We start from the raw sequence: 22736 nt of genomic DNA, 5'->3' as shown, positions 1-22736 counted from the left end.
GGCACCTGTAACCACGCCGGACGTATCGTTAGGGTGTAGAGATTGGGTTCGATTCCCCACTCTTCCATATGAGCGGCGGACTTTAATCTGGTAAACCGGATTTGTTCACCCGCTCCCCCACAAGAAGCCTGCTGGGTGACCTTGGGCTGAGAGCCTCTCAAGCAGTTCTTTCCAGTGGGCGTAGGAGCAGCTTGAGTGGCGTGGGAAGGGTTAAAGAGCCTTTTCCGTGCATCAAATCTGGAGGAACCGGGTTTGATTCCCAGCTTTGCCTCCTGAGCTGTGGAGGCTTATCTGGGGAATTCAGATTAGCCTGTATACTCCCACACACGCCAGCTGGGTGACCTTGGGCTAGTCACAGCTTCTTGGAGCTCTCTCAGCCCCACCTACCTCACAGGGTGTTTGTTGTGAGGGGGGAAGGGCAAGGAGATTGTAAACCCCTTTGAGTCTCCTGCAGGAGAGAAAGGGGGGATATAAATCCAAACTCCTCCTCCTCCTCCTCCTCTTCCTCTTCTTCTTCTTCTTCTTCTTCTTCTTCTTCTTCTTCTTCTTCTTCTTCTTCTTCTTCTTCTTCTTCTTGAAAAGCAATGTATAAATCCAAATGCCTGCCCCTCCTCTTACTCCTCTTCTTCCTCCTTTTCTCCTCTGCCTGTAAATAATAACTTCCTGTTATTTCATATAAGATTTTAGTTGCCATCTGGCTTTTAGTGTTAGGGTAGCTTGTTCGTTTTTTTTAACCCTAACCCTGTAATTAATATTGTTGGAAGCCACCCTGAGCTCATAGGGGAAAAGCTGACCAAAAAATGGGATTAATAAACGAATAAGATTTTCTCATTCTTCCTTTATTTATCCCAACTTCTTTGGTAGTGCTGGGATACAAGACTCCTGCATGGATTCATTGACTTTTGTGAGACAAATGATCTGCAGGTGAATTATGACAAAACTAAGATCCTGGTTTTTGGAAAAAACAGTAAAAGCAGCAGTGGCGTAGGAGGTTAAGAGCTCGTGTATCTAATCTGGAGGAACCGGGTTTGATTCCCAGCTCTGCCACTTGAGCTGTGGAGGCTTAACTGGGGAATTCAGATTAGCCTGTGCACTCCCACACACGCCAGCTGGGTAACCTTGGGCTAGTCACAGCTTCTCGGAGCTCTCTCAGCCCCACCTACCTCACAGGGTGTTTGTTGTGAGGGGGGAAGGGCAAGGAGATTGTCAGCCCCTTTGAGTCTCCTGCAGGAGAGAAAGGGGGGATATAAATCCAAACTCTTCTTCTTCTTCTTCTAAAAAAAACAAGTCTGGAAGATAAAGGGCCAATACATTGAGCAAGTTAAAAATTTCAAATATCTAGGACTCTGGTTTAGCAATAACTTGTCGTGGTCCACTCATCAAAAATATATATTGGCTCGGGCCCAGTCAAACGCAAATGCCACTAGGAGGTTCTGTCATTCTAGGGGCAACCAATATATTCCCCCAGCTCTGCAAGTTTTCAAAGCAAGGGCGAGAGCACAACTGCTTTATGGAGCGCCCATTTGGTTAACACCCAGCAACAGTGCCATTAGATCATTCCATTCTAAATTTCTGCATAAATTATTTGGCATGCCAAACTGCGTCCCATATGCAGTTCTATGTCTAGAATCTGGCCAATACTCTATAGAGGCCACTATCTGGTTAAACATCATAAAATTTGGGCTGCATATTCATTATCAAAGCTGCGACAACTCACTGACGCAACTCACCTTGAGAGAACTCCATCACTCTAAATGGTGCACAACAGTTATAACAAAGATTGCGGAATTGGGCTATGATAGTGACTCTCTGAACATGCTAACCCTTACTGAGACATTTGCCCTCATCAAAGAGCGGCTACTATTTCTCTTTTATTTCTCTTTATCTAGACTTACGTCTATTATTGTTAGCAGAAATTTTGCTACATTCTCACACACTGTGGGATCCATGTTGTTCAAAAGCATAGGTATCTTAAGAGCATCAGTTAGATTGTTATACAGAAATGGGATAAGTGCAGATTGTGACATTCTGATTTTTGCAAACCTTACACAATGAAAGAGGGTATGATCGAGTGTCTCCACCTGACCCATATTGCATGGACATAGCCTCCTCTGTTTATCAATTTGTTGATATCTGCCATAGAGCAGCATAGAAGGCATTAGATTGAATCTGGCCAGTGTTAAAGCTCTTCTTAATTTAGGGTTGGTGATCCACTGTAAATAATTGGCCATGTGTCCTTGTTCAATTGGAATAACCAGGCTCAGCCCGGAACACGTTTCCCCCACAGCTGTTATCATATCCCGATACTCTTGTTCTAACAGCTCATTTTCAAAGCAGCTATATGCTTCTGATAGGGAAAGAGGGACTAACGACTCTAATGAAAAGCCAAGAGTGTTGATTTTTCCCTCAACTAGTTTCAGCCACCTAGAATTTGCACAGTCGGAAAGCATGAGGTGTAACAAACTGGAGTGATCCTGCAAACAGTGGATACGTAGCCAGTATCTGACAGTTCTCAGCCAGACCGCATCGTGGCATCTGATATGTGCACGAGTTCTCATCATAGGTCTGCAGATGGAGGACAATTTGGGAATCCCATAATTTTATGGAAGAAGCGGGACTGGGCTGTGTTTATATTTTTGTTTATAGCTCCGATCCAAATAGGTGCTCCATAGAGGAGCTGAGAGCCGCATTTAGCATTGAACACCTTCAATGCGGATGGTATATACTGGTGGCCCACAGTGAAAAAGAAACGCTGAATTGCTAGGGCACTGTTGTTAGCTGCAGCGAGTGCTAGTTTCCTATGTACTGCCCAATTAAGGTTGCTAGTAAGAGTTATGCCCAAATATTTGAACTGGTTAACTTGTTCTATGGGTCTGTTATTGATGGTCCATGTATGACTAGGGGGTCTTCTAGCGAAGACCATTATTTTGGTTTTTTCATAGTTAATTACCAGTTCGTTCCTCTTACAATATTCAGCACAGCAATTTAAGAGACGAGTGAGACCAACTTTAGTGTGGGAAGAAGAACGGTGTCGTCAGCATACAGTAACGCGGGCACGTGTTTAGTGCTTAGTTTGGGAACATGCCCATTGGCCTTCTGGAGGGTTGGCACTAGATCACTAAGGAATATATTGAACAAAGTGGGGGCCAATGTACAGCCTTGTTTGACCCCTCTGGTTGTGATGATATTTTCTGTGAGCGGTCCTTTTGTTGCGGCTCTTATTCTGCAGCTAGTGCAAGTGTGAAGAGCGGCTACTAGCAATGGATTATCAACAACTGCAGAGCTTGGCCAACAAATCCTGCTCGCCAATGAACGTGGCAATTCCATTTGTGCAGGGAAACCCAGCCTACTATATTGCAGTGCTTACCAACCCTATATATAGGAGAGCCTACATGCTGGCTAGATTTAACATTATGCCATCCCCGCTCCATAGAGGAAGACTCGAGGGTCTACCAAACGATAAGAGGCTTTGCCCCTGCAGTCCAGGGCAGCTGGATTCCATTGCGCCCATTCTCCACTGCCCACTTTACCAGAATCCAAGATCCAGCTTATTATTACAAATCATTGACTCTACGAAAACCCTGACAGAGCTTGATAAAGTAAATATGCTCTTAAACTGTAATGACCTTGACTGTTGTCTCGCAGTGGCAAAGTTTCTGGCTGAGGTTTGCGAACTGAACTTATGATCCAGTGTGAATATTGTATGTTCTGTATGCCAATAAAGGCTTATTGAATTGATTGAATTGAAACTGGTAGTGCTGGGATCAGGTCACAGTGTTGGTTGCGTAAGAATGATTGTTTTGAGAGTACTTGAAAGCCTCTTGCCCCCACACAATGGCATTTGTAGGAGGAAATTAAGACTCCCTCCATCCTCTTGCCCTTTGGTAGAAGGGGAATATCTCACAGGAATTAAAAAGGTGGCAGATGGCTCTCCTTCAGAACTGAAGGATCAGCCAAGGTTTACTTCTTTGAGACTTTTAAAGAATGTTTCTTCCGAAAACAAAGTCTGGGCTTGTTTGCCATGTGATGTTTGGTGAGAAACACGACCCTCTTCTCTAAGCAGTGGATATTTACCTAGGGATGAGTGGTACCCTCTGTCCCAACGTGCCACTAATCTGGTCACATGGGGGGGGCACAAAATCGGCCCCCCATGTGACCAGGAAGTCCTGCTGCCTTGTTGTCTTCAGGTGCCCTTGGCCCCGCCCATGTCGTCATTGACATGGGCGGGGACAAGGAAGCCTGAGGACACCGCCCCCCCAGCCTCACCCTCCCTCCCAGCTCCCAGCTGTGGGGAGAGCAGAAGTAACTGCCATCCCCTATCCTCCGAGAGCTGCTTTTATAAGCACTGAGGCCAGAGGCGGGGCCACGTTCCCAAGGGTGTGGTGGGGGAATGGCCCCCTGAGCCGGTGGGGCAGCCGGGCTTGCAGGGTGGAGGTGCCCAGGTGCAGTGTGTGTGTGTGTGTGTGGGGGGGGGGGGTTGCCCAGCAACAATTTGTCTCTGGGTGCCATTTTACCCCAATACGCCTCTGTCTCTAAGTCAGAAACACGTATCTCCATGAGGATGGCAAGTTAAGATCACTTCGTCCGCTGACCTGTTCACTGTTTCCGCGAAGGTTGTCTCTCTCCCCTTGTGCCGAATGAGGTGGAGAGAAAAAGGACAGATTGACCCCCTCCTTTCCTAACAAATGGGTGCTTGGGGTACTCCAGGGTGCGGGGAAGGAATGGAAACAGAAAACAAATGAAGTTGTCAAACCATTGGCAATGCTGAAATTTGGCAGGCTGCTGGGGAAAGAGGCGAGTCAGGTGCCCTTATCTGACCTCAGGGGATTTAACCAACTGACCCAGGTCTGAGCTACAAATAGAGTCCATCTCCCTGGCTTTATTTCTCCACCCGCAACCAAAACAAGATACGAGTGTGTCGCCAAGGAACGCCGGTTTAATCTTCTCGAAAGTAAATGTTCCCTGCTTGTATCTTATTGGATTGTTCTTAAAATTAAGAATTCCAAATGTTTCCTAGCGTCCTTTTCAAGGTAGGGAACTCGCTTGCTAAAACGAATGCGATGGGGGTGAATTAGGGTGTGAATTAGTGATGGGAAGTTGCAGCTGACTTACGGCAACCCCGCAGGGGTGAACTGTGCCCGGCGCAGCGTTGAACTGTGCCCTGCACACCCGCCATACCCTGGAAGCCCCCCGCTATGCCCCCGGAACGCCCCGAAGCTCCCACACCACGCCCCTGCACCGGCGCAAGCCCGGGGCGTGATGCCCCACCTGGCTCCCTTGGCCCTACGCCACCGCAGACCCCGTAGGGTTTTCAAGCCAAGAGATGAATAGAAGTGGGTCACCTTTGCCTGCCTCTCTGTAGCACCTATGGACATTTTGGGCAACTTCCATCTAAATACTAACTAGGCTGACCCTACTTAGCCTCCATGATCTTAGGACAGTGGTGGCGAACCTTTGGCACTCCAGATGTTATGGACTACAATTCCCATCAGCCCCTGCCAGCATGGCCAATTGGCCATGCTGGCAGGGGCTGATGGGAATTGTAGTCCATAACATCTGGAGTGCCAAGTCTCACCTGATCTAGGAGATAGAGCTAGACTGGGCTATCCAGATCAGGGGGAACATACAGAGTTGGTTTGCTGTTGCTTGCCTCTGCTTCCTAGGTGGGCTCCCATCCAAGTACTAAGCAGGGCTGACCCTACTTAGTGTCTGAGATCTGATGAAGGTCATCCAGCAGGCTTCATGTATAGGAAATTCAACCTGCTTGTCCAGATTAGCATCTGCTGCTATTTGCCACGACATCATGCTGGCTTTTACTTGGGCCAACTCTGATTATCTTCTGAGATCTAACATGATTGGGCTGTGCTCTCCCGGTTAGGTCCGTTAAGATGATGCAGAGTTTGGGGTCCTGTCTTTATTATGTGGTTGTGGAAAGTGTGGTCAGCTTAGGGTGACCCCATAGGGTTGTCAAGGCAAAAGCTAAAAAGAGGTAGTTTGCCTCTGTGTAGCAACCCTGGACTTTAAATATTGGAAGGGATGTCATGTTGAAGAGGGAGCAAAGCTTGTTTTCTGCCGCTCCAGAGGCTGGGACCAGGAGGAATGAGTTCTAATGAGTCCTGCTCCCCCATTGGCTGAAGGTTTATCGTCGCAACATTAGATGGCTTCGCATTTTGTTGTTTAGGATCACGTTTGGTAAGTGTTTTGCGCTGGTCCTCACCCTTGTGTTTCTAGTCCTGCCGCATTTTGTTGGATGTCTCATGCGATTGGACGTTATCATCTTGCAGTGTAGAATTTGCCTGGAGTGTCACACCAAACCCTAACAACAACAAAATCCCCATAAACCTGAGTTGTTATACAAACTTCAATCCACATATAACAAGCACATATGAGGAACAAGCGAATTTTTAATACATAGCATGCAAATAGGTGGCAAACACACGTCTGTATTTGACTCAGTGCAACTCTCGATAGTCTCTTGGAGAATCCAAACAGAGTGAGCAGGTCTTATTATATACGATGCAAAAAGCGTCGGTATCTAGAGAGTCCACAAGGGGAACAAGTTCCCCAGTCAGTACTCATTTTTGTCAATGCCCGTCGACTTCTTCAGCGTATGAATATTCCACACATAAATATTCCACGTATGAATATTCCACATTGAACAAGCCCATTTGAAAACCAAATGAATATTCAATACTCATTTTTGTAGAAGCTGGAATATTCATAAGCATTTATTAAATTTTGGCTTGGTTCTCATATGGGCTTGTTATATGGCGGTGAGGTAGGCTGAAGACCCTATGGCACAGGTGCCAAGAGGTGGCACTTTATAGAGCCCTCTCATGTGGGCGCAGCACAGAGTGCCCCCACATCTAGGCTTTACCAGGCCTGGAGCGTAAGACCGATTATTAGCTTATTAAACCCAAGACCAAGTTTTGGGGAAGCAGTGTAAGAGTATTAACCCTGTTAAAAAAGCTGTTAAACCCCACTTCGATGCCTTTCAGTCACGAGAAGAACTAAAGCACGATCCTTTACCTGGGAATGTAAGCTAAGCGCTTGCTGGCAATAGGGGAAACTTTGCTTCTGGAGTAAGAGCCCTCTAGGGTTAAGTGATTCTGCAGTTACCCGTTGGAAGAGGATTACCGCGATTTGCTTCAAAGAGGCCGAAGCCACCAAAAATACCACCAAGCTTACTCCTGAGTAGCGCCTTGCGCATACCGAGGAGCCAACCCTTTTTTCTAAACTAAAACCTCAGTATTCAGGTTAAATTGCCGTGTTGGCCCTTTGCGATAAATAAGTGGGTTTTGGGTTGCAGTTTGGGCACTCGGTCTCAAAAAGGTTCGCCAGCACTGTTATATGGGGATTGAAGTTTGTGGAGCATCTCAGGTATAGGGTTTGGTTTGGGGGCTTTTTTTGACAAGAGCTCAAAGAGTTCATTTTCTCCAAGGAAACTGATCTTGGGCATGTGGAAATTAGTTGTAATAGCAGGAAATCTCCAGATGCCACCTGGAGGTTGGCAACCTAATGAAATCCAAACACCAGAGGGGTTAGAAATTTTAATCTGAAGCATGAAAGCTGAAGTTCTTTGCATCCCTGCCCAGTGCTTGCATGATGTTGTGGAATGTCACCAATTTATAGCTTCCTGACTGAGGCAACCAGGAAGTAGTTGCACAAATTAAGCAGCTCAGGGGCCCAGGCAGGTGGTGCAAGGTAGTGCAGGTCCGTGCAGAAATCAGGCAGGTAATATCTGTAGGCCAAAGTCAGGCAGTCCACGATGAAGGCAGGTGGCGTTTGTAGGTGAAGGTGAGGCAGTCTGGGGGTCAAGGCATGAATGGCTGAGGAGCCCAGGCACGCTGTACTTCTCAGGGAATCCCACTGGTTGCGCCTAGGCTGAGCCAAGCTCTGGACAGGGCTTAAGTAAGATGCCCTGCTAATGGGCCAGGCTCCTGCAGCAACTTAGTTTTCATCAGATGCCTGTAGGTCACAGAGCCTTTTGCCATACTGAACAGCCAGACGAGCATTTCTCCTTTTATTATGTAGCTTCAGCCTTTGTCTTTTCCTCCTTCGTGCAGCTGGCTCATTACTCATCTCGTCTGAAGTTACGATGGCTTTCCCAGGTGCACGGTTCTGCCTGGCTGCAGTGGCACATTTATCTAGGGATGAGAGGTGCCCTCTGTCCCCGGGTACCACTAATCTGGTCACGTGGGGGATGCAAAATGCATTTGCCGCACGTGACCAGAAGACTACAGGCAAGAGCAGCAGGAATTTCCTGCTGCTGCAAGGTTCTAATCCTGGCATCACGGTGGCCATTCCATGGCATCCCCTAATGCGTGACCAGATTTTAGCTTTTACTCGAGGACAGACAGAGAGTACTCCTAGGCGATAGATCTTTGAAACCCTCAACCCTCGCCCGTATGTTGTTGGCATTGACATGGGCAGGGGCCAAGGGAGGAAACCCGACTACTGCCCCCCCCCCTCCCACTCCCCACGCTCTCCTGGCACGCGAGTGCGGCGGCCGGCGAGGTCCCTTCTGCCTTTCCCTCTGTTGTCTCCCATCCTCCGAGAGCTGAGACCAGGAGTGGGGCTTGGGGTGTAGGGGGGGGGGGGCGTGGCCATGCTCCCCTGAGCCATGCCCCTCCAGCCTCAGTGCTTATAAAAGCAGCTCTTGGAGGACAAGGGACGGCAGTCGCTTCTGCTCTCCCCAGAAGGGAGGGCAGAAGGGACTGCCAGCTGCCGGCTCGGAGCCGGGAGTGGGGGGGGGGCTCTTCCCCACCCCACCCCCAGGCGCAGTGTGGGGGCGCTTGGAGACAATTTGTCTTCGGGTGCCATCCCCCCCCCCCCAATACGCCTCTGCCTGGTTGGCAGGGAAAGACTTGGAGCTGACTCTGTTGCCTTCATCTCTTCATGAGGATCCGGCTCTGGACCCATGATGTCTCCAGCCTCTACATCAGAGTCTGGCCCATGGCACCTAATTCTGTCGGATGCAGCTCTTGTTTGGTCCTTTGGGTTGACTTTAACAAATGTTTGGCAGCTGGAGAGTGGGATTGGAGGAGAACAGATAAAGGCTCGGATCTTCCCAGGGCTCATTTGAGCCAGGCGAGAAAAACAAATGAGTTCTGAAGTTGCCCGCTTGGCATTTGCAAAGAGTTTTGCATCGTTTTGAACGCCGCTCTGGCTGATTTGTTTGCCGAGTTCAGTCTTCAGGAGCTTGGGGCAGAATCTTGTATCTTTGCATAAATGCGTTGGCAGCTCTTCCCTCCAATGCTTTGAGCGGCTCTTTCCGCCCCTTTGATATAAAACAAAACATGGAAGTTGGAGAAAACAGCAAATGACCCTTTTTTTTAAAACAAGCCTGCTGGATCAGACCAGAGTCCATCTAGCCCAGCACTCTGCTACTTGCAGTGGCCCACCAGGTGCCTTTGGGAGCTCACCTGCAGGATGTGAAAGCAAGGGCCTTCTGCTGCTGTTGCTCCCGAGCACCTGGACTGTTAAGGCATTTGCAATCTCAGATCAAAGAGGATCAAGATTGGGAGCCATAGATCGACTTCTCCTCCATAAATCTGTCCAAGCCCCTTTTAAAGCTATCCAGGTTAGTGTCCATCACCACCTCCTGTGGCAGCATATTCCAAACACCAAATTCACATGTTGCATGAAGAAGTGTTTCCTTTTATTAGTCCTAATTCGCTTCCCCAGCATTTTCATAATGGAATGCCCCTGGTTTTCCTGAAGTAGATTGTGAGAAAGAGAGAAAAATGTCTCTCTGTCAACATTTTCTACCCCATGCATAATTTTACATGAGGACTTCAATCACATCCCCCCCTCAGCTGTCTCCTCCTCCCAAACTAAAGGAGTCCCAAACACTGCAGCCTCTCCTCATAAGGAAGGTGCTCCAGTCCCTCAATCATCCTCGTTGCCCTTCTCTGCACTTTTTCTATCTCTTCGATATCCTTTTTGAGATGTGGCGACCAGAACTGGACACAGTACTCCAAGTGCGGTCGCACCACTGCTTTATATAAGGGCATGACAATCTTTGCAGTTTTATTATCAATTCCTTTTCTAATTATCCCCGGCATAGAGTTTGACCCTTCTTATTCATTTTATTTAATTCATTTAATGTTAACAACAAAAAGCCTTTTATTGGCAAGTGATTAAAAATACAAAGTGAGAAAAATGCAGAGCGTGAAAATATTTACAATGCTCTAAAATATCAGATTTCAAATGGAATGTGGAGGATACTGCGATGGAACAAGTTACAAACTTCAAGTATTTGGGATCGAACTTCAATTATAATCTTAGCTGGACACTCCTTAGATCCCAAGAGGTTAACCTAGCTAAATATACAGCATCGACAATTATAAATTTTCATTTCATAAAAAATCACAACAGTCTAAAATATCGAAACATGGGTAGGCTAGACTGATGACGTTTCATGGCATGCTGCAAGAACTTATTTTCGTATCACCTTAAGACAGTATGAGCTGGGAGTTTACCAGCCAGGCAAATCTTTGCTCTCCCTTTTGAGATTTTTTCTGCTAGTATTCGCCAATATAAGGTTCAGATATTCCAAACCTTAAAAAGCAAACTTTTAGAGCAGGAATACCCTATCTTACTGGGGCAAGCAAATAAATCATGCTCACCCCTTTCTGTCGGAATAGTACCTGAACAGGGGTATATAGCTCAGTATCTCAATTTATTAACTGAACCCCAACAGAGATGGATTATTACAAGGGCCAGATCCAATACTTTCCCATCTGCCATTACGAAGGGTCGCTATTTATCCCTCTCCAGGATTGGGTTTGTCCACTCTGTAAAAACCAGGTGGAGACTCATGCTCACATTATACTCGACTGTCCGAGATACGTGGGTATTAGAAGAAGAAGAAGAGTTTGGATTTATATCCCCCCTTTCTCTCCTGCAGGAGACTCAAAGGGGCTGACAATCTCCTTGCCCTTCCCCGCTCTCAACAAACACCCTGTGAGGCGGGTGGGGCTGAGAGAGCTCCGAGAAGCTGTGACTAGCCCAAGGTCACCCAGCTGGCGTGTGTGGGAGTGCACAGGCTAATCTGAATTCCCCAGATAAGCCTCCACAGCTCAGGCGGCAGAGCTGGGAATCAAACCCGGTTCCTCCAGATTAGATACACGAGCTCTTAACCTCCTACGCCACTGCTGCTCTCCTTGGCTGGCCCCAGACAAATCAGAAAGAGACTCTGACAATTCTGTTGTGGGGTTTCTGTTAAACAATACAGATGTCATTCTCTTGGAAAAAATAGCAAAATTTCTTTTACAAGTGACAGAAGTTTCTAAGTAATGTCTAATGTTAGATACAGATTGTCTGTGTTTTGATGATATTCTTGCTTTGTACATCACAAATGTTGGGTAACGTTCTAGAGCTTATTTTATATGCCTAATAAAGGTTGTTGTTGTTGTGGTTGTTAATAAGGTTCAGATGATGGTTACCAGCTTCCAGGTGAGACTCGGAGTTCTCCAAGAATCACAGTTCCTCTCTACGAGGCAGAGATTAGCCCCCCTGGTGGGGGAGGGAATGGTGGCTTCAGAGGGTGGGCTTTATTGAATCTCATTTCCTCTGAGCAATCTTTCCCCTCTCTGCCCTCTCTAGACTGGGCCTAAATCTCCAGGAATTTGCCAACCCAGAGTTGGCAGCAATACAGTTAGAGTCTTTTACAGGTGTTTTGGTATTTGCTTGGGATTTTTGTTATGCAAAGGAACATTCAAAACGAAAGGGCCCGGTCCATTGAACCCCATGCATGTGTTGAAACAAATCTTCACCTATGATCACATGTACAGGTCATAATTGTTCTGTATCTAATAATGGTTCTGTATTCCTAGCCGAAGCTAGGAAAAATGGAGCCTGGGGCAAAATCTGAGTTTTGCGGGGGGGGGGGGGGGCCCGGTAGGTGACCGCCCTCCCCCACTATGACCCCCCCAAAAAACAACGATTTTTTAACCAGGTCATTTCAAAGTCACTATCACATTACAGAACATGCCCCAACTCACACATCTGATCGCAGCAGTGGTCCATGCCACAGAGCGGAAATAATTTTTTTTGACGTTTTCAAAATGCTTTCAAAACATTTTATTACTGCTGTGAAAAAATGTGAAAATAAAATAAAAGGAGGAGGAGGAGGAGTTTGGATTTATATCCCCCCTTTCTCTCCTGCAGGAGACTCAAAGGGGCTTACAATCTCCTTGCCCTTCCCCCCTCACAACAAACACCCTGTGAGGTAGGTAGGGCTGAGAGAGCTCCGAGAAGCTGTGACTAGCCCAAGGTCACCCAGCTGGCGTGTGTGGGAGTGTACAGGCTAATCTGAATTCCCCAGATAAGCCTCCACAGCTCAGGCGGCAGAGCTGGGAATCAAACCCGGTTCCTCCAGATTAGATACACAAGCTCTTAACCTCCTACGCCACTGCTGCTCCAAAAAAGCACTTCCGAATGGCTTTCATTTGTTTTCCCATTTGACACTCCTGAGGCCGGGCAGGGGCACCCAGCAGCGGCCTCCACAGAGCTGGGCGGGGCCAAGGGGTGCCCAGCTGCAGCCTCCATCGGGGTGGAACTGGGCCAAGGTGGGAAGGAGGAGGGGTGTGGGGGCAATTTTCTCCCCCCACGTGACCAGATCAACGGCCGCCTGGGGCATATGTCCCCATATGTCCCTGTGGCATCTCCGCCCTGATTTAACCTATCTAGCTGTTGTAGATTTTGCAGGTTTGTGTGGCTGTGGTCTGGTACTATTTTGCTCCTGACGTGTCGCTTGTGTCTATGGCTGGCATCTTCAGAGGTATGTCACAAATGTGTGTGTCTCTCTGTGGCACAGCAAGATGTGTTGTTCTGCACACTGTGTTATGCAAACACATCTCACCGTGACAAGCATCAAAAGACGCCAGCCACAGATGTGAGTGAAATATTAGGATCATAAACTGCATAGATCACAGCCGCATAGCCCAGATTTTGGCCGCAAAAACCTTCGACAACACATCTCTGTCCAGCTCTCGATTAATCTCCTTTTCCAACTGCATCAAATACCAAGTTCCTTTTCGTGGGCAGCGGAAAAAGGTGTTATATACGTCTGAGCGATGTTGTGAGTCCCGCTCAGGATGTGGTAACCACGGTCGCTTTCCTGGTTCGGGTTGGAGGGCGCTGTCGAGAAGGGCCAGGATAAGTTGTTTTCCATAGCGACCGTGTCTTGGAAGGAAGTGGCTTTCCTGTTTGAAATATTACAGAGTGAACAAACTTCACAAAGACTTTGCCACAACGTGGGAAGCGGGAAGAGGAGGCAGCCAATGCCATTATCCAACCAGCCTGCCAAAAAACATCTTCTAATAGCCGAGGGACGTTTTTGTATTTTTCCTAAGCGAAACTCGGAAGTGCGTGTCAGTATCTTCCATTTCAAAGGTTTATTCTCTGTGGGCACCAGTGTTTTTTTACCTCCAGAAGAGCTCCACCCACCTTTCTGTTTATCTGCTGAGGTTTGGTTTGGGAATCGTTACACTAGAACAGGGGTCTGCAACCTGCGGCTCTCCAGATGTTCATGAACTACAATTCCCATCAGCCACTGCCAGCACGGCCAATTGGCTATGCTGGCAGGGCTGATGGGATTTGTAGTCCATGAACATCTGGAGAGCCGCAGATTGCAGACCCCTGCACTAGAACTAGTCCCCAGTCTTTGAGAGTCTGTGGGTCCTTTTGGGAGTCTGACACGAGGTGGTGGGGACAACCACAAAATGTCCCCCCCCCAAAAGAAAGAACAACCATACAAACACTCACAGAGGAAGTCCAAGCGTAGGGGACAAGAGGACTGTTTGTTTTGAAATGGTTTCCTTTAATTTGTACTTTAAAATCAAAATTCATAACATATAGAAAGACAAAAGAGATAGAAAAAATGCAGAGAAGGCCAACGAGGATGATTGAGGGATTGGAGCACCTTCCTTATGAGGAGAGGCTGCAGCATTTGGGACTCTTTAGTGTGGAGAGGAGACGTCTGAGGGGGGATGTGATTGAAGTCTATAAAATTATGCATGGGGTAGAAAATGTTGACAGAGAGAAATTTTTCACTCTTTCTCACAATACTAAAACCAGGGGGCATTCATTGAAAATGCTGGGGGGAAGAATTAGGACTAATAAAAGGAAACACTTCTTCACGCAACGTGTGATTGGTGTTTGGAATATGCTGCCACAGGAGGTGGTGATGGCCACTAACCTGGATAGCTTTAAAGGGGGCTTGGTCAGATTTATGAAGGAGAAGTTGATCTATGACTACCCTCTTGATCCTCCTTGATCTGAGATTGCAAATGCCTTAACAGACCAGGTGCTCAGGAGCAACAGCCGCAGAAGGACATTGCTTTCACATACTGCATGTGAGCTCCCCAAGGCACCTGGTGGGCCACTGCGAGTAGCAGAGAGCTGGACTAGATGGACTCTGGTCTGATCCAGCAGGCTCTTCCTTATGTTCTTATGTTCTAAAAAGTCGACCACATTATGCTGCACTCATAGTGACTTCCAGTGTCTTCTGTATCAAATATTAACTCTTAAATCCTAAACTTCCAGCACTTGGCCATTAAACATCAAAATAAAATAAAATCTGTGGCATCATTATTACTTTTAAAAAACCCTCACTTTTCTCTATTGGAACTGACTTTAACAGTCCTTAACATTCAAAACCACTAGTTATCAATTTATTTTTTTCTGTTTTGTCTAGATATTCTATCAAGGATTTCAGATCATCCATAAGTTGGGTACTGGATCTTAGTTTGACCGTCCTTAACCTTCAAAACCACTAGTCATCAATTTATTTATTTTTGGGGTGCTGTGTGGTTTCCGGGCTGTATGGCCGTGTTCTAGCAGCATTCTCTCCTGACATTTTGCCTGCATCTGTGGCTGGCATCTTCAGAGGATCTGATGGTAGGAATGGAAAGCAAGTGGAGTATATATATACTGTGAGGTGAAAAGGTGAGGCCATCTGAATAGAGTAGCCTGGCATGTGAGTCACAGAGAAGTCTGTAGCATGGGAGTAACAATGAAGATAGCAAGGTCAATAGGTGAATGGATCTGAATAGAAGTATCCTGGTCTTTGTTCTCTTTGTGTGCTATAGTCTATAGTTGTCCTGTGTTTGTGTGGAGCTGATCAGTCACTGTCTTGATTCTAGAGTTTTTCAACACTGGCAGCCAAATTCTGTTCATTTTCATGGTTTCTTCCTTCCTGTTGAAATTGTCCATGTGCTTGTGAATTTCAATGGCTTCTCTGTGTAGTCGGACGTAGTGGTTGTCAGAGTGGTCCCTAATTAGTAACAATCCCTAATTTGAAAACACACGCACACACACACACACTGGGAAAAAATGTAAGAAGAAGAAGAGTTTGGATTTATATCCCCCCTTTCTCTCCTGCAGGAGACTCAAAGGGGCTGACAATCTCCTTGCCCTTCCCCCCTCACAACAAACACCCTGTCCCAAGTGAAGTGGGGTGGGAGCTGAGGAGGACCTCCGACAAACTGCTTGAGCTAGCCCAAGGTCACCCAGCTGGCGTGTGTGGGAGTGCACAGGCTAATCTGAATTCCCCAGATAAGCCTCCACAGCTCAAGCGGCAGAGCTGGGAATCAAACCCGGTTCCTCCAGATTAGATACATGAGCTCTTAACCTCCTACGCCACTGCTGCTCCAGAGAATGAAAACCAGCACTTAATCTGCACCGCGAATCAGATGAGCCCCACCACTTCCTTAAAACACCTGGCGGGCACCCTATTGGAGAATCCTGCACTGGAATAACCAGAATGAGAACAGAACAGCAGGCAGAGATTTTTATAAGCTTGGGGATGTTCCACCGAAAAGGAATTGATAGAGGTTAGCAGGTGCGGGCCAACCAAATGCAAACCATGTGTAGATTTATGCCGATGCAATAAAACAGCTGGGCAAAGAGTTCCTGGGTTCGTTTATGACTTAATGTGAGACCTTATGGGTGCCACTTCCGAACCAAAGATTCCTAGCCAGTGACTGGCTGTGTTGCAGACTTCCGTGATTCCTAAATCGACATGTCAGTCAGTAAAATTGTTAAAGCCGAGGAGGGTACAGTTTTGGTATTTGAGCCGATAGGTTTATCGGGACTGGTGCCGGTATTGCTCTGAATGGCATCATTGGCATCATGTGGCTGTTTGATCACCAAAGTTGGCAACTCTTGGGCTCATTCCGCACATGCAGAATAATGCACTTTCAAACTGCTTTCAGTGCTCTTTGAAGCTGTGCGGAATAGCAAAATCCACTTGCAAACAGTTGTGAAAGTGGCTTGAAAACGCATTATTTTGCGTGTGCGGAAGGGGCCTTGGTGTAGTAGACACATTAAGTTTTGTGTGCCAGTTCTGTATCAGTGTGGTATAATGGTTAAGAGCAGGTGCACTCTAATCAATTTCATTTTTTTTTAAACCTTTAATGGCATATAAATTATTAGTATGTTTCCATTTAAAAAGAAGAAAACATATGAAACATTTAAATACGGGTGTTTAAAATGCTTTCCAGGAATTTAGCCACTCCCATGCACTCTAATCTGGAGAACTGGGTTTGATTCCCCGCTCTGCCGCTCGAGCTGTGGAGGCTTATCTGGGGAACTAGATTAGCTTGTGCACTCCAGCACATGCCAGCTGGGTGACCGTGGGCTAGTCACAGTTCTTTGGAGCTCTCTCAGCCGCACCTACCTCACAGGATGTTTTTGTGTGGGGAGGGAAAGGCGTTTGTGAGCCCCTTTGAGTCTTCTTACAAGAGAGAAAGGGGGGATATGAATCCAAACTCCTCCGCCTCCTCCTCCTCCTCCTCCTCCTCCTCCTCCGCAGCAGTGGCGTAGGAGGTTAAGAGCTCTTGTATCTAATCTGGAGGAACTGGGTTTGATTCCCAGCTCTGCCGCCTGAGCTGTGGAGGCTTCTCTGGGGAATTCAGATTAGCCTGTACACTCCCACACATGGCAGCTAGGTGACATGAGGTACAAATCACACAGCTTCCAAGAGCTCTCTCAGCCCATGCTACCTCTGGGGTGTTTTATTTGTGAGGAGGAAGGGGCAAAAGGAGATTGTGAGCCCCTTTGAGTCTCCTACAGGAGAGAAAGGGGGGATATAAATCCAAACTCTTCTTCTTCCTCCTCCTCCTCCTTGGGCATAACTCACTGGAGAGAGATGGGTAACAGCTTCTGGGGACCCATTTCTAGTTGCTCTTGAGTGGAATCTATTCATCACATTGGAGAATTCCCGTTGGATTGCCTCCTGGAGGCTACCAAAATACCTCACCCCTGTCTATTTTTACCCCTGTGACTTGTGTTACAAGTATAGACTCCCCTTTGTTTCCTTCCGAGAAAAAATAGCATTTGTCTGTTATTAAAGGAAAAAACAAACAAACTCACAAACCTGGAAAGAATTAGCAATGAAACTTTTTTCCCTTTGAGAACACATTCAAAAGATCTTTGAGACGTTCTGATATATACTCTGACGGTGCGTGATGGTTGCTAGCATAAGCGTTCTCTCCACTATGCTTTCTTCTTTTCTTGCCCTTAGAAGCCGGTGAACGGACTCCAAGCCAGCAATACCCCTGAGCCGGAAGCGCAGTTTGACGATGGATCTGGAGAAGTCCTCTGTCTGGGAGTCTCTGAAGCAGAAAACAAAACCCATCTTACAAAACCTCAGCATTCGAAGGACTAAGAAAAGCTCCACCAGAACCATGGAGGTCAGGAAGAGACATCCTTTGGACCGGCGTTTGAGCTCCTCGGTTCCTGACATGCTAAACGTTGAGATGGTTGTCGAAGAAAGGGCCGGCCGCTCTCATTCCAAAGCCTTGTCCACGTTTTTCCCAAGCGGCTTTTCTGCAGCGGAGATGTTTGTTGAGAACAGCTGCAGCGTTTCCTTGAAACAGGACCGGGAGGATTGGCAATGGAGCCATCAGGAGACTGCGCACATGGAGATAGGGGTGAGAGGGGCAGAGAAGCCAGCCCCTTCTGGACTGGGCTCCGAGAGCAGGAAGGCTTCGGATGAGCTCTTTGAACTGCTACAGAGGAGCAGCTTCAGCAGTGACCTTCCAGAAGATGCCATGGAGGTAAGCACGAAACGGAGGCTGGCCAAACCAGATGCGTAGCTGCCAGGGGGCGGGGCGTCTGGCCCCGGGTGCATGCCGGGGTGGGGGCATGGTGGGGGCGTTCCAGGATGTGGCGGGGCAGGCAGGGGTGTGGCAGGGGCAAAGGGCACATACGTGCCCCAGGCGCAGTTCCCCCTCGTTCGGCTCTGGGCCAAACCGAACTCAACACAGAAGGGGTATCTTCTGGGAGTCTGAAAGGGGCCATTGCTGGAGCCAGAAAAATCTGACTTAAATTTATGCAAACCTAATTTTGCTGTTACTATATTCCCTCTGGTGCATGTTCCTCTTCAGAATATTTTGGCATTTCTTGTAGACTGTGCTGGACACATCTGAAGCCCTGTTCACAAGTTACAATGAATGAGCATACAATCCGTGTACAATATACACATGTTTTCTTTTTCAGTTATTAAGTCCCATGCTACACTCAATACACATGCCACTGAACGTGTGATGCAACCCACACATTTATACAGGCTCTGGTCCCTGGTTTCAATTGCAACGTGAACATTCATTGCATTTTTCTTATGAACATGTGTTCACTATGCCTTGGTATTGACCTTCAAAGCCATTCGCGGCCTTGGCCCTGCTTACCTGAGGGACCGTCTCTCCCTATATCGCCCTTCTAGGCCCCTCCGCTCATCGGAGGCGGACCTACTGGTGATCCCTGGCCCCAAGGTGATCCGGCTGGCCTCTACAAGGGCCAGGGCCTTTACAGCTCTGGCCCCTACCTGGTGGAACAGGCTTCCAGGTGAGATCAGGGCCCTGCGGGACTTACAAAGTTTCCGCAGGGCCTGTAAAACGGACCTGTTCCACCAGGCGTTTGGCCAGCCGGGATGATGTCAACTCCGCCATAAGAACAGCTGGCCTCCCGTGGGTATATAAAGGGGGAGGGAGGGGATGAAGCCATCTGGAGTCTTGCTATTTTATGTATTTTATATAAATTATATATGATGTTTTAAGCTGTTTTACTATTGATGGACACCACCCTGAGCCTTTGGGGAGGGCGGTATATAAATATAATAAATAAATAAATTAAATAAATTAAATAAGTACATGGCTTTACTCTGCTCTTCCTGCTGATTCCAGCAATAGCTTTCCTTTTTTTAAAAAAAAATTCAAGGATCTGCATTCAAAGACATGAACACACACAACAAGTGGCTGATACTCCCATGTGTATGTTCCTGTCTTCTACTATTGCTCCTTGAAAATTAAAAGAAGGGGGAAACTATCTATTGCCAGAATTGGCAAGACAAGCAGAATACAACTGTGTTGAAAAGGTGCCCAAGATCGGAGCCTGCAGAGCAAACATCCCAGGAAAGTGTTAAGTGGAAAGCTGCAGCCATGGAGACTCTCTGCAGGGCCACAAAAGGGCAGGCGCTCACAGCAGATGAAATTGACAAGAGAGCTTTCATGGTAAGGCGAGGGGGGTGGGAAAGCCTCCTCCTCTGACACTTTTTCTGTCCATGCTGTTGGAACAAAAAATTAGGGGATGCCTTTTTAAAAGATGTCCCCAGGATGTCTTATTTGCAATGGCATATGGGGGGGGGGGGGAATGGTGACTGGAGATAACTCATTCTCTGGGTTCCCCTCCGCATGCTCAGGGGTGGGGCCCTTCTTCTAGCCCCCATGCAGGCCAGCTTTTGCCCAAAAAGCTGGCCTGCAGGGAGGCGGGGGCGGGGCTGGGGGGGGCATGTAGCTGGGGTACGCCCGGCACCCTCCATGTGACCCAAAGGTGTGAGCCCAGGAACATGGGTGACCCCGTGTCCCTATAGGCCGTACGCCTCTGCTCATTTGTGCTGTGCGTAATCAGCCATTGAGATCAGGCTGGCTTTGGGCCATCCAGGTGAAGGCCCAAAGGGGTAGAAAATGTTGACAGAGAGAAATTTTTCTCTCTTTCTCACAATACTAGAACCAGGGGGCATCCATTGAAAATGCTGGGGGGAAGAATTAGGACTAATCAAAGGAAACACTTCTTCACGCAATGTGTGATTGGTGTTTGGAATATGCTGCCACAGGAGGTGGTGGTGGCCACTAACCTGGATAGCTTTAAAAAGGGCTTGGACAGATTTATGGAGGAGAAGTCGATTAATGGCTACCCATCTTGATACTCCTTGATCTGAGATTGCAAATGCCTTAGCTGACCAGGTGCTCAGGAGCAGCAGCAGCAGAAGGCCATTGCTTTCACCTCCTGCACGTGAGCTCCCAAAGGCACCTGGTGGGCCACTGCGAGTAGCAGAGAGCTGGACTAGATGGACTCTGGTCTGATCCAGCTGGCTTGTTCTTATGTTCTTATGTTCTTAAGGCAAGACCTGGAGATTGGCAACCCCACTTCTGCCTGTCCTTCACAACCCCACGTCCTGTGGCACCTCAAAGACTTCACATTTATTCTGGCATGAGTTTTCATCCGTCAAAACCCATTTCTTCAGACCCTAGAAAGAGGAAGTCATCGACCTTTTTTTAAATAGAGGAATGTGCAATAAAATTTCTTCTTCAGAGCATCTGGAGCAATGGGGTCTGACTCACGAAAAGTCATGGGATTACCTCTAAGCCCTGCTGCAGGTGGAAGCCCATTTCTCCTCTTAAGAATGCATTCCTGGTCCTGACTCTTGCCGGCAGCTGCCTCCTGGCCATTTTCGATCGTGCACTCTTTTGCTTTTTGCTGCAGCCGACGTTCTAAATGGAAGTGGTTTCCTGCCCCTCAGCTGGAAATCACGTTGGTCACCGCTCCCTTTTGACACTTAGGGGCTAAAAGCCATCTGAGTTTCAGGCAGCCGTGCGGTCTGACGCTTACCCCATTTCCGTTGTTTTTGACAGCGCTCCTGTGGAAGCTCCAACTTTGACTCCTCCTGTTCCTCGCTGCTATATGAAGAGCCTTCAGTAAGTGATTTTATTTCCCCTTTTTAAAAAATCGCATCCCAGACAACGATGGCTGAGCTTGGATTTGTATTGCAAATAGGGGATCTCTCTCATGAAGCACTTGCTGGAAAGTGTAAACCGTGGACTGGTTACACAGCTGTTCTCTCTTTCTCTCTTTTAATGTCATGACAACAACTCTGTGAAGTAAGTTAGGCTGACCGAGGGACTATCACAGTGGTGGCGAACCTTTGGCACTCCTGATGTTATGGACTACAATTCCCATCAGCCCCTGCCAGCATGGTCAATTGGCCATGCTGGCAGGGGCTGATGGGAATTGTATCCCCCCCCACCCCCCCCCCCCCCCACCCCCCCCCCCCCCCACCCCCCCCCCCCCCCACCCCCCCCCCCCCCCACCCCCCCCCCCCCCCACCCCCCCCCCCCCCCACCCCCCCCCCCCCCCACCCCCCCCCCCCCCCACCCCCCCCCCCCCCCACCCCCCCCCCCCCCCACCCCCCCCCCCCCCCACCCCCCCCCCCCCCCACCCCCCCCCCCCCCCACCCCCCCCCCCCCCCACCCCCCCCCCCCCCCACCCCCCCCCCCCCCCACCCCCCCCCCCCCCCACCCCCCCCCCCCCCCACCCCCCCCCCCCCCCACCCCCCCCCCCCCCCACCCCCCCCCCCCCCCACCCCCCCCCCCCCCCACCCCCCCCCCCCCCCACCCCCCCCCCCCCCCACCCCCCCCCCCCCCCACCCCCCCCCCCCCCCACCCCCCCCCCCCCCCACCCCCCCCCCCCCCCACCCCCCCCCCCCCCCACCCCCCCCCCCCCCCACCCCCCCCCCCCCCCACCCCCCCCCCCCCCCACCCCCCCCCCCCCCCACCCCCCCCCCCCCCCACCCCCCCCCCCCCCCACCCCCCCCCCCCCCCACCCCCCCCCCCCCCCACCCCCCCCCCCCCCCACCCCCCCCCCCCCCCACCCCCCCCCCCCCCCACCCCCCCCCCCCCCCACCCCCCCCCCCCCCCACCCCCCCCCCCCCCCACCCCCCCCCCCCCCCACCCCCCCCCCCCCCCACCCCCCCCCCCCCCCACCCCCCCCCCCCCCCACCCCCCCCCCCCCCCACCCCCCCCCCCCCCCACCCCCCCCCCCCCCCACCCCCCCCCCCCCCCACCCCCCCCCCCCCCCACCCCCCCCCCCCCCCACCCCCCCCCCCCCCCACCCCCCCCCCCCCCCACCCCCCCCCCCCCCCACCCCCCCCCCCCCCCACCCCCCCCCCCCCCCACCCCCCCCCCCCCCCACCCCCCCCCCCCCCCACCCCCCCCCCCCCCCACCCCCCCCCCCCCCCACCCCCCCCCCCCCCCACCCCCCCCCCCCCCCACCCCCCCCCCCCCCCACCCCCCCCCCCCCCCACCCCCCCCCCCCCCCACCCCCCCCCCCCCCCACCCCCCCCCCCCCCCACCCCCCCCCCCCCCCACCCCCCCCCCCCCCCACCCCCCCCCCCCCCCACCCCCCCCCCCCCCCACCCCCCCCCCCCCCCACCCCCCCCCCCCCCCACCCCCCCCCCCCCCCACCCCCCCCCCCCCCCACCCCCCCCCCCCCCCACCCCCCCCCCCCCCCACCCCCCCCCCCCCCCACCCCCCCCCCCCCCCACCCCCCCCCCCCCCCACCCCCCCCCCCCCCCACCCCCCCCCCCCCCCACCCCCCCCCCCCCCCACCCCCCCCCCCCCCCACCCCCCCCCCCCCCCACCCCCCCCCCCCCCCACCCCCCCCCCCCCCCA

General features: G+C 50.5%; 1 protein-coding gene across 1 annotated transcript in view; it reads left to right on the top strand.

Moving 5' to 3' along the window:
• Positions 1–22736, top strand: part of MCTP2 (multiple C2 and transmembrane domain containing 2) — a 163161-nt gene that overhangs the window by 17717 nt on the left and 122708 nt on the right. Inside the window, exons 2-3 of the mRNA XM_048482131.1 lie at positions 17534–18068; positions 20922–20984. Coding sequence (XP_048338088.1) covers positions 17592–18068; positions 20922–20984 — 540 coding nt within the window. The 5' untranslated portion in view covers positions 17534–17591. The remainder of the gene's footprint in view (positions 1–17533; positions 18069–20921; positions 20985–22736) is intronic.

This window comes from Sphaerodactylus townsendi, linkage group LG17 (assembly GCF_021028975.2).
Source record: "Sphaerodactylus townsendi isolate TG3544 linkage group LG17, MPM_Stown_v2.3, whole genome shotgun sequence".
In the NCBI taxonomy this organism is placed as follows: domain Eukaryota; kingdom Metazoa; phylum Chordata; class Lepidosauria; order Squamata; family Sphaerodactylidae; genus Sphaerodactylus; species Sphaerodactylus townsendi.
The sequence above is the reverse complement of the archived record's forward strand: the minus strand, read 5'-3'. Positions and strand labels throughout refer to the sequence as shown.